Source organism: Psittacula echo (genome assembly GCF_963264785.1).
Source record: "Psittacula echo genome assembly, chromosome: 1".
NCBI lineage: Eukaryota > Metazoa > Chordata > Aves > Psittaciformes > Psittacidae > Psittacula > Psittacula echo.
In genome coordinates this window covers 88,369,565-88,383,068 of record NC_137735.1, presented here as the reverse complement: position 1 = coordinate 88,383,068, position 13,504 = coordinate 88,369,565, and the positions used below count along the sequence as shown (strand labels likewise).

At 54.9% G+C, this 13,504-nt stretch overlaps 1 protein-coding gene across 4 annotated transcripts; it reads left to right on the top strand.

The window, feature by feature from the left end:
- The first annotated feature begins 1,238 nt into the window (after positions 1-1,238).
- Positions 1,239-11,761, top strand: GGA1 (golgi associated, gamma adaptin ear containing, ARF binding protein 1). 4 transcript variants are annotated; one of them, XM_080638890.1, is made up of 17 exons: positions 1,239-1,437; positions 1,906-1,990; positions 2,276-2,351; positions 2,934-3,032; positions 4,287-4,410; positions 4,888-4,988; positions 5,894-5,974; positions 6,380-6,517; positions 6,652-6,733; positions 7,093-7,200; positions 7,457-7,624; positions 8,361-8,425; positions 8,567-8,745; positions 8,855-9,138; positions 9,349-9,518; positions 9,754-9,864; positions 10,035-11,761. In XM_080638890.1, the coding sequence occupies exons 4-17, from the start codon at positions 2,949-2,951 to the stop codon at positions 10,143-10,145; spliced, it is 1,806 nt and encodes a 601-aa protein (XP_080495016.1). In that variant the 5' UTR covers positions 1,239-1,437; positions 1,906-1,990; positions 2,276-2,351; positions 2,934-2,948; the 3' UTR covers positions 10,146-11,761. The 4 variants fall into 4 exon arrangements, with proteins under 4 accessions (XP_080495016.1, XP_080495015.1, XP_080495014.1 ...); XM_080638889.1 differs by having other exon boundaries at positions 1,239-1,592; positions 7,469-7,624; XM_080638888.1 differs by having other exon boundaries at positions 1,239-1,592.
- The last annotated feature ends 1,743 nt before the right edge of the window (positions 11,762-13,504 follow it).

Sequence of the window (13,504 nt, the reverse complement as noted above, 5' to 3'; positions counted from 1 at the left end):
CTTTGTGGGCTGCAGAGGAGATGCATGCCTGCTGCACACATCATACATGACCTAGAAGAGCAGTATCTAGGCCTCGGTCTCCTAAAGGTGACTTAAGGATTCTCAGGAAAATCAAAGAGGTAGTAGTGACAGGCAAGGCTGACTCATAAAATAACCCATGTAAAACGTGCCTGAGCACAGCAGAGGGAAGGATGTGACCATTTTCTATGGAAGGCGCTTAAAAAGCGCTTTGTGATGCAAGTTAGTAACAGCTAAAAAAAGAACTACAGTCAAGCGCCAGAAAGTACTTCTTAATAGCCAAAAATTCCGCCTCCAAACAATGGCTATCCATAAGGAAAAGACATTAGGCGTGACCTCAGGGCAGCTCCCTCGGCTGCCATCTGGGGGATTAGCACTGTAAATGAGTAACTCTACACAGGACCGCTCTGAATCAGACGTCTATCTTCCGGATTAGATGCTTTAAAGCTGAATAGGCTGTATCGCGCTCTCATCGCAGAGGCTCCAGCAGGGCAAACTCTGGAGCAGCGATGCACCGAGGACTCTGCAAACAGGAGGGCTGTGCTCCCCAAACGTCTTTGAATTGGCACCTTTCATCAGTGTTATTGAGAAAGAAGAAAAGCAAACAACAAAAGCAATAACCCATCACAGGGAGAAGGCGCTCAGACACTCTGTTCCTTCCAAGACCACAGGAGCACGGACAAAACAAGAGGTATTAAGCATCGCACATAGGGCTGGCCTGGGTTACCAGAGCCTCAAGAGAAAAAGAACCACAGACTGGTTTGGGTTGGGAGGGACCTTAAAGCTCATCCAGTTCCAACCCCCTGCCACGGGCAGGGACACCTTCCACTAGGCCAGGTTGCTCCAAGCCCCATCCAACCTGGCCTTGAACACTGCCAGGGATGGGGCAGCCACAGCTTCCTTGGATAGCCTGTGCCAGGGCCTCACTACCCTCAATAAGGATAATCGAAGCTTATATTCCTGGAACCCTTACTTATTGCCAGGGGTCCCTGGCACAGCCCTAGCACCTATAATACCTCTTATAACATCCGCTCCCCCCAAAAAACCTTCTCGCGGAGCCCCAATGACACACAGCGAGGGTGCACACCCTTCCCTTCAGGTCCGCGCGGGCTCACATCACGCATGCGCCGGGGCCGCCGCGCTCGTGTCCTTTTAAAGGACACACGGCTTCCTCCGCCGTCGGGCGGAAGCGTCTGGGCTCCGTGCCGGAAGCGGCTTCACCCGCCCGTAGCAGGGCTTTTCCGGCCAGGGTTGCGGGGCTGTTTCCGGCCAGCTCCGCTTCCCACTGGTTGTGTCCTCTTCCCGAAAGCCTTCCACTTCCCCCCCGCCTCGCGCCGTTCCGGTGAACTCTATGGTGGATCCGGGAGGGGCGGGTGCGCTGCGTCAGGGGGCGCCCTGCCCCACTTCCGGCGCTCTATGGTGAGGCCGCGGCAGCGCCGCTGTACAGGGTTGGGTGCGCTCCCGATGGCCCCGCGGCGCCGCGGCGGGCGGGCGCACGGGCCCCGCTGAGGAGGCGGCGGGAGGGTGGCCGGGGCCCTCCAACATGGAGCCCGAGACGCTGGAGGCGCGCATCAGTGAGTGCGGCTGCGAGCAGACCTCCCCTCCCTCTCCTTGACCCGGCGCGGCCCGGCCGGCCTTGGGCCCCGGCGGGAGCGGTGGATGGCGAAGCGGGGGCACCGGGGTGTGAGGGGAAGAGCGGCGCTCACGGTGGGGTCGTACCTAGCGGTGTGTCAGGGCGGGCCTGGTGGTGTGTAGAGGGGACGGCCTGGAGCAGATAGGGGTGTTGAGGCCGCAGATTTTGAGGTGTCGTTGAGGGAGCGGGAGCACTATTGACCCTCACTTCCCCATGGGGAGATCTTGTTCACTGTCCCCTTCTCCCACCCTTAGACAAAGCGACAAACCCCCTGAACAAGGACCTGGACTGGGATGGTATCAATGCTTTCTGTGAGCAACTCAATAAGGACCTAGAGGGGTAAGTGCTGTGTCCTTTCCACAATGTGCTCTGGGTCACAGGCCTGGGTTGTGATTCCACCTGGTAAAATTCAGTGTGGCTGTTCTGAGAGCTGAATAGGCACAAAGCCCCTCAAAGTGGGGGTGGGTCCTGGTCCTCTGACAGACGGTTCCCACAGGGTTTTGAGGTGTCTTGGTGCCTTAAACTTGCAACATGCTTTTCAACCCTGGATTCTCAGATAGACACACAGGCGCCAGACTTTCCATCAATAACCAGCTAGTCTTTTTTTCCCTTCACTCCTTCCAGTCCTCCACTTGCTACCAGACTTCTTGCCCACAAGATCCAGTCTCCACAGGAATGGGAAGCTATCCAGGCCCTCACGGTAAGGGCATCTGTGGGCTGGTAGAACTGGAAGGAGGGCTAGCATGTGAGGTTGCTCCAATTTGGCTGGAGGGACACAAGAAGCTTCGAATTACCTCTGAGAAAACCCTGTAGCGCCTGGGCCCATGGGCGGGAGAAGGGAGAAGATGGTTCTACAAGACTGGAGGGATGACTGGTAGGAAAGGTCTTGTTCCTAGGAATGATCAGACAGCCTGTTGAAGTTGATAGAAAGCTTATTGGTTTTTTTCTTGTGGTGGATTTGGCAGTATTAATGGTTGGACTCTATGATCTTTTCCAACCTAAATGTTTATCTGACGCTTAATTGTTTTATGGACCCACAGTGTGAAACCCCACCAGTGTTTGTGAGCTCTCTAACAGAGCCTTCCATGGGTTATTGAGCCACCTCTGCAAACACTGACCCCAAGGAGGAAACTCTTCTTGCTTCCCTTTGGGAGAGTGCCTGGCCACCTGGGAGGGAAAGGGGATGTCCTCTGCTGTGAGGATAGCCACAGCCCCAGCGGGGATCTGGCTTCTGAAGCTGCTGCTGACCCCATCCTGGGGCTCACCTGGCCCCTCTCCCCAGGTGCTGGAGTCCTGCATGAAGAGCTGTGGCAAACGTTTCCATGATGAGGTGGGCAAATTCCGCTTCCTCAATGAGCTCATCAAAGTGGTGTCACCCAAGGTGGGTCTTAGAGCATTGCGCTGTATGAAGGGGACTGGAGCCTGGCGGCAGGAGGGCTGTGGGAAGAAGCAGTGTCTGAGCAGAAAAGTCAGACACCCGCTGGGATGAGGGGGAGACAATACACTGCTAGTAGGAAGTTTAGTCCTTGTTCCTGGTGAATTTTCTAATGGGAAGGTGAGCTTTCAGCCTTCTGCTCCAGGCTGATTCTTGATGCAGGAAGCTAGATGCAGGCCAGCTAGACATGATGTAACCAGTGCTTGTGAGACTACTGGGTTTATGTGCGTGCCTGTAGTCACCTTCCCTGCATCTCTTTTGGACTGTTTGTGCTCAGGAACGTCCCCCAGCTTTGACATCGTGACCATGTCTCTGGGGTGTCCCAGTCTGGTTGAGACTCTGCCAGAGGGCAAGTCCAGGCCTGGTCAGTGATGCTCTGGCGAGTCCATCTGAAGGCTCAAGTCAGATAGGTGCTGATGCTGCTGTTCCTGCAGCAGAACAAGCTGTGCATGCTCTCCTATTCAGTCAAGACAGTTAAGACCAGCAAATACAGAGTTACGGGAACACTGACTAAATATGACTAAGGAAAACCTTCATCTGCCAGTCACAGCTTGTGATGATGAATAGCCAGGGACAGTGACAGCAGTATCCTAAAGTCCTCTTGTTAGGCACCCTAGAGAATGTTCTCTACCTTAAGCCACTGGCCCCGGGTGACATATGCAGTGTTTGTGGCACCAGTGCCTCCAGGAGACCCATGGGAGAATTGTGACAGATGGCAAGGGGAGAGCTGTAATGCTTGGACATCTCGCAGCCGGGTGCTGGTCATCTGGGGCTCACCAGGCTCTAAAAGGTGCCACACAGTTGTGCTGGAGAGTGAGACTGGGCCCTCCTCCAGGGACCGTTACCCACAGTCCTTCCCCTCCCAGCCCTGCTGTCCCCTCATTGCCGAAGGACTTCCTTGCTGAGCAGCCTCTGTTAGCTGTATCCTTTCTTTCACAAGATGACAGAGACTTGCCTGAGTCTTCCCACTTGTCCCTGCATGTCACTGAGGGGCTCCCACCTCTTGTGTTTCCTGTGGTGGAAACCAAGCACAGCATAGGGCATGTTGCAAGGGTCTTGTGAGCCTTCCTGCTTGCTTCCTCTTTCCTCGTCTTTGTGCAGTTGGGAACGGGCTCACTTTTGGGGGAGGGGAGGAGAGGAACAGACCAGGCTTGCAACGGCTCAGATCAGCTTCAAGCCACGTCTTCTCTCTTTCTCTAGTATCTTGGCAGCCGGACATCAGAAAAAGTGAAGTCAAAGATCCTGGAGCTGATGTACAGCTGGACATTGGGGCTGCCTCACGAGGTGAAGATCTCAGAAGCCTACCAGATGCTCAAGAAACAAGGTGAGAGGCAGAGTCTGGAAGAGGAAGGTGGAAGGATGGTTTGGGCAGAATCTAAACCATTCTCCCTTTCCTGTGCCTACACCCAGCACATCCCTCAGTCTGGCTCAGCACCAGAGGCAGGTGCCTTGAGGCTCCTAGCTTGGCAGAGGGAGTTGCTGGTGGTCTTTGTTGTTTGATGGGTCAGAGGGGACATCTGCTTGCTTTTATAGGGAATGGGGCACTGAGAAGGTCAGGGGCTGAAGGGCTGTGATTGCTTTTGCAGTTGATGCTGGGTTTTTCTAAGAGGATATTTTTGGGGAGTGGAGGGCAGTTCTTCCATGAAAACACAGCCTGGGATCATGGGTAATAGGAGCAAACCTACACACCCTGAGTCCCAGCTGGGTTTAGTGGGCTGTTAGGGAAGAAAAGCCCTAAGTGGCAGTGCCATTCCCCAGTGGGTGAATCCTCCTGACCTCCCTCCATTGGTGTCTACTGCAGGGATTGTGAAATGTGACCCAAAGCTGCCTGATGATGCTCCTTTTCCACCTCCTCCCCCTCGGCCCAAGAACATCATCTTTGATGATGAAGAGAAATCCAAGGTAAGGGCTCTGTACAAGGAGAATGTGAGCAGGCAACATCTTCCTTGCCCCAGCATCTCCTGTCCACTGAGGTGGAGATCCAGAAAGAGTCAAGGCCCCTCCTCCACATGCTGTCCTTCAGAAGACACATCACAGGAATGCTGAGGGCCCACTCCAAAATCATGACAAAGGAAACAGCCAGAGGTGGGGCACGTGGCTCAGTTTGACCTTTGGAGCACTTAGCTGCAGGATGGTGCAAAGGGTGAAGCACTGACATTAGCCAAGCAAGTTCTGGGATGTTTGCTGCTGTGTTCTCTCCAGGCTTCTGAGCTATCTGGTCACGAGGTTTAAATCCTAGCCCTAGATGCTGTTGCTGTTATCTCTTCCCCAACCCCAGCATTGCAGTCTTCTAATTGCCCAACTACTTAGCCCCTCCTGGACCCATTCTACATCATGTTTCCATCAGAATTATGTCACCACTCAGACAAGCCTCTGCACTATCAGTGCTGATACATTTAAGCAAGTATTGACCTCCTCTGAGTGTAGTTCTGCAGCAGAGGTGTGATGCCAGTTTGCTGCAGGGCACATGTGCAGGCTTTCTCTCTTCCTCAGTACTAGTGCTGCTGTGCTCCAGGGTCTCCATGGTGCATCATGGGTAGTCAGGAGCCAGGAGCAGGTTTTAAATGCAGGAGATCTTCAGGGAAAGACCACAGCCACAATGCGAAAAGGAAGTGCAGTTGTACTACTTCTTTCCCTGGTCTCTGACAGCCCACAAGCTCTTGTGGCTGGGCTTGCAAAGGGCTGGCAGTGTCAGCTCCCTCTGTCAGATACAGGTTTAGGACAGAGGTAACTGGCTTTAGTGTTTCAGAAGTGCCCCTGGCTGCCACTTCTCAGCTTGGGCTCAGAGGTACCTTCTGTATTTACAGGTCCTGGCTCGTCTCCTGAAGAGTTCCCATCCTGAGGATCTCCGAGCTGCCAACAAGCTCATCAAGGAGATGGTTCAGGAGGTGCGGCTGGGGAAGACGGGAGCTGGGGAGTCATGGTCTGCATGGCAATGATTGACACCAAGGGAGCAGTAGCTCTGTCCTTGTGAGATGTACAGAGCTTCTGCCTCAAATTTTGCAGCAACAGCAGCTGCTAAAGAGTCCTTGTGTGATTTTTTGCCATCCTTTGGCTACTTGGAGGAATGGCTCTGGGCACTTTCTGTGGCCCAACCCCACTGCAGCCCTAGATCTGTGGTAATTCCATGTTTGGCAAGTGCTGGCCCAGAGATGATCTGGAGTGGGAGCTGTTTTGAGGGCAGTGTTGCTGTGCCTTAGCCCAGGGAGTTGGTGTGTTTGCCAGGCCAGCCTTCTTCCATTCCAAGTTGCAGACAAGAGCAAGGACATTCTTCCCCATGTGCTTCCCTCTAGGACCAGAAGCGCATGGAGAAGATCTCCAAGAGGGTGAATGCCATTGAGGAGGTGAACAACAATGTGAAACTACTGACAGAGATGGTGACAAACTACAGCAAGGGGGAGACAACAGAAAGCAATGAGGACCTAATGAAGGTGAGGAAAGGCCATTCCAGCATTCTCCCTGGGCTGAGGTGACCCTTATCCCCTGAAGTTCCTCCTGCCTGTTTTGCACCCCCAGCTGAGCATCCTGCTTCTTGTCTCAGAATCCCTTTGTCCTCTTCCCTCAGGAGCTGTATCAGCGCTGCGAGCGCATGAGGCCCATGCTTTTCCGGCTCGCCAGTGACACAGAAGACAATGATGAAGCTCTGGGTAAGCATATCTGGCCTTTCTTGTTCTGTCCCCTTCTCCCTCCATCTTATTTCAGGGAGCCTGTGCTTGGCAGCTGCCAGTCTGTTTGGGGTGTTGCTTGCTGTAGGTTAGTTAGTCTGTGGCTTGGCACTAATCATGAGCACGTGGCAGCAATCGGCAGTGTTACAGGCTTCCTCCACTTCACTGTATCTTGTCCTGCTGTGTCAGTATACCCTGTGCAGGAGCAGCTGTGAAAATGCTATCTGCAGTGGGCTCTATCAGTTTCTCAGGCCTTGCTTTGAAGGAATAGACAGAGCTGGAGTATAAAAGGCACTCTTGTTTCATCACAACTTTCAAACTTCCCACCTATTCAATTTCAGCGGAGATCCTGCAAGCCAATGACAATCTGACACAGGTGATCAATCTCTATAAGCAGCTTGTACGGGGAGAAGAGATCAATGGGGAGACAGTGGCCGGTCCCATTCGAGGTGAGGAGACTTGGGGAATGGGGACAAGAAGGTCAAGCAGAGGAACCCTACTGATGGTTTCCTGCAGTGTTAGAGACGATTGAGAGAAGTGGAAAGGTGAAACCTGCAGGTCTGAGTGGGGCTGGTGAGATGAGGAAATGGCTTGTAGAGATGACTGATGCACGAAGAGAGGGAATTGAAAGGGAAAGCAGAAGGAGAGTTTCCTTTCCCAGGGGTGAGGAAGGGTAGCACACTGGAGAAGGTTTCTGTCTCTCAGCCTTCTTTGCAGGCAGCACCTCAGCTCTGCTGGATCTGTCAGGCCTGGATCTCCCAGCAACAGGCCCTTCCTACCCAGCCTTGCCCACCCTGTCAGGTGGCTCAGCAGTCCCTGTGCCTGACCAAGGTGGCTCTGTCTCCTTGCTGGATGATGAACTCATGTCTTTAGGTGAGAAATCTGGAGAAAATTTCTTTATTCTCTCCTTGACAGTCTGCATGGATGGTTCTCCTTGTGGCAGAAACATGAATAATAATGGAAGACCCAAGAAGTGTCCTTAGTATGAAGGAGAAGGAGGGAAAGACCCTGCTATGATTCGGAACTTCAGTCCGATGGTCTTTTCCTGGCTAGTCAGAGCCTGCAGGGATGTGCCCTCTGGTTTGCTCTGGGAGAACTGACCTGGCAGGTAAATCAAGAGTGATGCAATGGCCATCCCCAGATGGGATCACAAGGGTGGATCCCCCCCAGCTCCTCATGTTTACTCCTTGCAGCTGAAGTCACAAGCTGACAGCAGATGCATGGGACTTCCAGAATTACTCACATGGAATTCTTGTGAAGTGCCAGTCCTAGGAGGCTCTAGAGTCCTTCTTTTCCCAACCAAGTATGTGTTTCCTAAGATAGGTGCTTTGAGTAGCACAGCATGGAGTAGACAGTGTGGTCAGTTGGGCTTGTCAGCACAGTAGTATTCATTTCTCTGCCAACTGAAGTGAGAACTGGATTGTAACTGAGGATCTCTGGGCAGAAAAAACACTGCCACCCTCCTGACTCTCCCCCATGCAAGGATAGGAGCCAGAGATGGAGACCAGATTGGTGTTCTGCCCTGCTGCTTCTGTGTCTTACTCAGGCCACATATAATGCTCTTACCCGCTTGATAGCTAAGCATCATGTTTGCTTTTATCCCCGGCAGGCCTGAATGACCCAGCGCCTCATCCTGCCCAGGCTGGTGACAACAGTGGCTGGAACAGCTTCCAGGTAACATGCTGGGAGCCAAGGCAGAAGGCGGGGGTGGTGGTGAAAGCAACAGAGGGAGTAGGTAGGGAAATGTCCCACATCTGATGGTTAGTGCTGATGTGCAACCCTGCCTGGGGGGTCTCCTGTGCACTCTTTTTGCAGTCATCAGATAGCAGTGAACTCAACATCACCCCTATCGCAGCAGCACCACCAGTCAAAGCAGATGCTGGCGCATCCTCCCCCAAACCTTCTCCTTCCACCAGTGGCCTGGATGACCTGGACCTCCTGGGCAAGACTCTGCTGCAACAGTCTTTGCCTCCAGAGTCTCAGCAAGTGCGATGGTAAGCAGGGATAGTGCGATCTCTCATCTCCCCATCGTGTCCATTTCTGGGGTGCTGAAGGTGCCACTTCAGTGCCATGTTCCACTCCTTGCTCTCTCTCTTCCTACAGGGAGAAGCAGCAGCCACCCCCCCGGCTCACCCTGAGGGATCTCCAGAACAGGAGCAGCTCTGGCACCACAGCCCACAATCCCAGCACTCTGCCCATGCTCCAGAGTGTTTCCCCTAACCCCACGCTGCCCCTGGCCTCGGAGCCGCCTGCCCCTGCTGCACTCCCAAAAGCTGCTATCACACCAGCAGGAAGTTCTGCAGCCCCACCACGGCCTCCTGCCACCACGCTGCCCCAGGAGATCTCGCTGGCCAACATCACTGTGCCTCTGGAGTCAATCAAACCCAGTGAGCCAGGGAGGAAGAGGGGAGCAAGCTTGGGGGGAACAAACCATATGCACGGGGAAGGGAAGAGTATGAGGAAACTTCTTGCTGGTTGGATTTTGTGGAGGAGGAGTAGTGTCTCTGTCACTTGTATGGAGTTTGGGTGACGGGCAAAGGTTGCTGCAGGACCAATTCCCTCGTGCTGACTGCTGCCTGTCCCTGCCTTTCCCACAGGCAGCATCCTCCCTGTGACGGTTTATGATCAGCACGGCTTCCGTGTCCTCTTCCACTTTGCTAAGGATGCTCTGCCTGAGAGGCCCGATGTGCTTGTGGTGGTGATTTCCATGCTTAGCACGGCCCCACAGCCCATCCGCAACATTGTCTTTCAGTCTGCTGTCCCCAAGGTAAGGCAACTGATGGGGCTGAGGTCCCCAGACCTGGCCAAAGTGCAATTCTACTTCTGCAGGAAGGGCAGGCTGGGTGGAGGGAGCTCTGCGGGGCTGAGAATGAGTTGTGTTGCCTTCAGATTAGCAGGAACCAGCTCTTTGACTAGACTGTAGAGGCTCCCCAAATACTGGAGCAGGGCCTCTGGCTGCCATGTCCCTTTTGGGAATGTGGGCTGCTCTTCTCTCTCCATAGGTGATGAAGGTAAAGCTGCAGCCTCCCTCAGGCACGGAGCTGCCGGCATTCAACCCCATTGTCCACCCCAGTGCCATCACACAAGTCCTGCTGCTTGCTAACCCACAGAAGGTAACAGCACTGTTGCTGGGGCATGAGCAGGGGCTCCTCTTGCTTCCTGGGCAAAACCTGCCTACCCTATCTCTGTTTGCTCTCCTCAGCTTCCAAGAGACCCATGGAGTTTGTGCCTCATGCCTTTCTTTCACCCTCTTCTGACTTTATTCTTTCTCCCTCATCTACAGGAGAAAGTGAGGCTACGGTACAAGCTGACCTTCACTATGGGAGAGCAAACCTACAATGAAATGGGGGATGTAGACCAGTTCCCCCCACCCGAGTCCTGGGGAAACCTCTAGGGCTGCACGTTGCAGGCACTACACCGAAGAGTCCTTGGGAAGCCAGCCCTCAGGGGCTGGAGTAGCCCGAGGAGATGGGGAGGGCGGGTGGGGGGCTGCTGCTCACGCTCTATTCTCCAGATGGCCGGGCGAGGGCCAGAGGGAGCGTGCCTGGAGAAGGAGAGCAGAGACACCGGGAGATGTTCACCACACAAGACGTGGAGTGGAGAGCCTCGTGTGTGTGAGCAGTTGCCTTCCCTGCTCTTCCGAAGGCGACACTCCCTCCCCAGTCTGTCCAGCTTCTCTTCTAATCCTGCTTTCCCCCTCTAGGGGCAGTGGGGAACAAGGAAGGGGAGCTTTAACAGCCTCAGCCTGGGGCAAGGCCTAGCAAAGGAAGATCCTTTTCCTTGTCTGTCCCCTCTGCGCTTCCCAGCCCTTCAGCTGCTTCGTGCTCTGTGGTGCTTGTCTCCCTTGCCCCCTCTTTGGAACTGTGCCCTGGTGGTTCCCTGTCTGATGGGATCCCACTGGAGCCGCTGCGGTGCGAGGCTGGATGGAGACTACATGTTTCTCCAGCATTCTCCAAGCAGGCAGCTGCCCTTGCTTTGAGGGGGTCAGGAGGAGTCATCTCCCCTTATCTCCGTCCTTCGAGCTGATTATGGAACTGTTAGTGGGAGGTGGGACCCCAGGGGCTGGGCAGGGCTTGTTCTGTGCCTTGCCATCCTCTTCACCTAGGCACTGAACCCCCATAGCGAGGAAGACAACACCCTCGCCACGTGCTTTATCTGCCACAGCGAGCTTTGGGGACTTTGTCCTGCATGCCACCCCCAAGGGGGGTGTGCTGGGAGAAGTGGGGGTGAGTCTCCCTGCAGCCTCCTGCCAGACAGAGAGAGGAAGCAGCACAGTCTTCCTCCCTCCTGGCTGGGCTGGAGGGCTTGGTGAGGCAGGGGGGCTTTCTCTGTCTTCTCGCATTGGGGTGGGTGATGGACTGGGAGTCATGGAGAGGCTGGAGGGCTGCCCATCACCAGGGGCCACCACTAAGCTCTGCTCTGGGGGGGGTTCAGCTGTGCCTTGCGCACCTTTGCCTGGCTCCCTGCGCGGGGAGGGGGCCCACCGCAGCCGCCTGATCACTGTGACACTAGAGCGGGGATCTGCAGGCACGGAGGGGACTGGCGGGTGGCACATCCCCATGGGACTTGTGACCGCAGGAGCCACTTCCCATCCCTAAACTTGTTTTAAGAGGGCCTGATCTTGAAAAGTAGGAACAAGCTGCGCCCTGCAATAGGCTTGCCAGAGGTAGAAGGAGGCCTGGGCAAGATGGAGGTGAGTGGGGTGCCTCGCGCTCATGGCTTGAGAGGCAGCGAAGGTGAGGTGTTGGGGCTGGGTGCAGCAAGTGGTAGAGGAGAGAGGCAAGCAAGGTCTTTATGCTGGGGTTCTGCTGTGTCTTACTTCCCTTTCTGGTCTCTTTTCAGGGTTTTGTATGGGGTTTTTCTTTGCAGATCTTGTTTGGTTGAACAGACATGTATATATTTTCAGTGCAGAATTCTGTAAATGGAAGAAAACAAACAAACAGATTGAAAACAAAACGCCCGGCGCGAACAGTCTGCTGTATTTATGGGAAATAAATAGTTCTTTCCTGATCCTGTCCCTGCCTTTTGACTGAAGGAATGCCTTTTCCCCTCGCCTTCTCTGACTTCCACTGCGCAAGGCGTCATTTCCAGCTCATCCTGCCCCTGTAATCCTCTAAAGTCATCCCCCAGTCACCTGCGGCCTTGCCACCATGGTTTCCCCACTCCCATGACCAGGGGGAGAGGTTGGTGGAAGTCCCCCAGCTGCTCTCAATTCCTGTTTGAGAGGCTGCAAGCTGGGTGCTGCCTGCTTCCTTCTCTCCCTAGGGAGAGTTAGTGGACAGGGGTCAGTGCCCTGCATCCCATGAGGAACAGGGCTTGAGCAAACAGTCCTGTGGGGCACAGGAGTGAGCAACTTCACCACTGCCTGTAGCAGCACTTCCTCCTATTGCCCAGGGCAGTTTTAGTGCGGGGGGGGGGGGCAAAGATGGATATCTGCTCTGACAAGGGTCTTGAGGGGGCTTTTTGGCATCTTAGCAAGAGAAGCTTTGAACCCCTTAGACCTGAAGCCCTTCAGTAACTACACTGCCTGTTGGGAGCACCCCCAGGGCTCATGGCTGGGGTACCAGACGTGCTTGAGCCACAGGTTTAGAGCAACCTGGTGTTTCAGGCAGGGAAAGGTGTGCTCCCTTGCTCCATCCCAGCTGCCAGCACTGCTTTGCTATGCCCTCACCGGAGCCTTTGCTCCCCCACTGCAGAGCAGAGCCCAGTACCCCCCCTAACTGTATCCCTTCAGGCTTGAGGGCACAGGTGGAGTGGCCCTTCCGCCTCTTCTTCCTTTGCCGCTTGTCTCTGGCCACAAGCTGACCACTTCCTGCCTGTGCTCGTGCTCGTTCCTTTGCCACCGTTAAGCCAGCCGAGAGCAAACCGCAGATGGAGGAAAGTCCCAGCTGCAGGTAGCCAGGAACAAGGCAAGGTTTACATCTCCCAGAGCCAGGAGCAAAGGAGGTGGTGCTGGTGTGAACGGGGGTGCTTCTACACAAACACGGAGCAGCTGAGTTCCGGAGCAGCTCTGCAGCGAGCGGGCAGCACCCGAGCCTGGGAACGGGGAGTTTGTGGTTCCTGTGTGACTGCGTGCGGGTGCTGCTGCGCTGTGCTCAGCCCCGAGGAGCTCTGCCAGCGGTGGGAGAACAGGGAGAAAGGGGCCTCCCCAGGGCACAGGGCAGTGGCTTTGTGGTTGTTCTAGAGAGCATTGGTGATGGGAAGCAGGCTGGGGGGCACAGAAGGGGCTGCAGGGGTGGCTTTGCTGCTCGACCTCCTGCATTTGTCATGACAAAAGGGATACGTGGCAGAGGGAAGAGAGTGGAGCTGTACCCGTGAGCATGGAGCAGAGGCTGGGTGACCAGGTAGGGCAGGATGTACATCAGGCACTCCGTATGCACTGCACAGCTAGCTGGCATGGACATGGGCTAGTGGTGGGCAAGGCAAGAGGGGGAAAAACAGCAGCCGAGTTGAGACAGAGCAAGAAACAGAGCGTGGGCCCTTGCTCAGGCTTGGCAGCGCATGTGCTTGTCCTGCCTTGTTATGTGTTTGCTGTAATAATATTTCCCCTTTAAGGCTGGGCTGAAGTTATTTATACTTGCGGGGTGGTGACAGGAACACAGAGTAGAGCAGGAGCCCTGAGCTGCTCTTACCTGCTCTGCAGAGCAGGGGCAGACAGAGAGGAAGGAAGCTCAGAAGAAGAGAGGGAGCCAGAGAAGGGAGTCCAAGGGAGGGGAAGAGAAAGCAGGCAGGGCACCCCCGGGGAGGGACGAG

Excerpts from the sequence above, each read along its gene's own strand:
- GGA1 (XM_080638888.1), top strand. The coding sequence starts at position 1,562 with ATGGAGCCCGAGACGCTGGAGGCGCGCATCA. Across the intron at positions 1,991-2,275 it reads CTCAATAAGGACCTAGAGGG|TCCTCCACTTGCTACCAGAC; the intron begins GTAAGTGCTGTG and ends CACTCCTTCCAG. Across the intron at positions 4,411-4,887 it reads CCAGATGCTCAAGAAACAAG|GGATTGTGAAATGTGACCCA; the intron begins GTGAGAGGCAGA and ends TGTCTACTGCAG.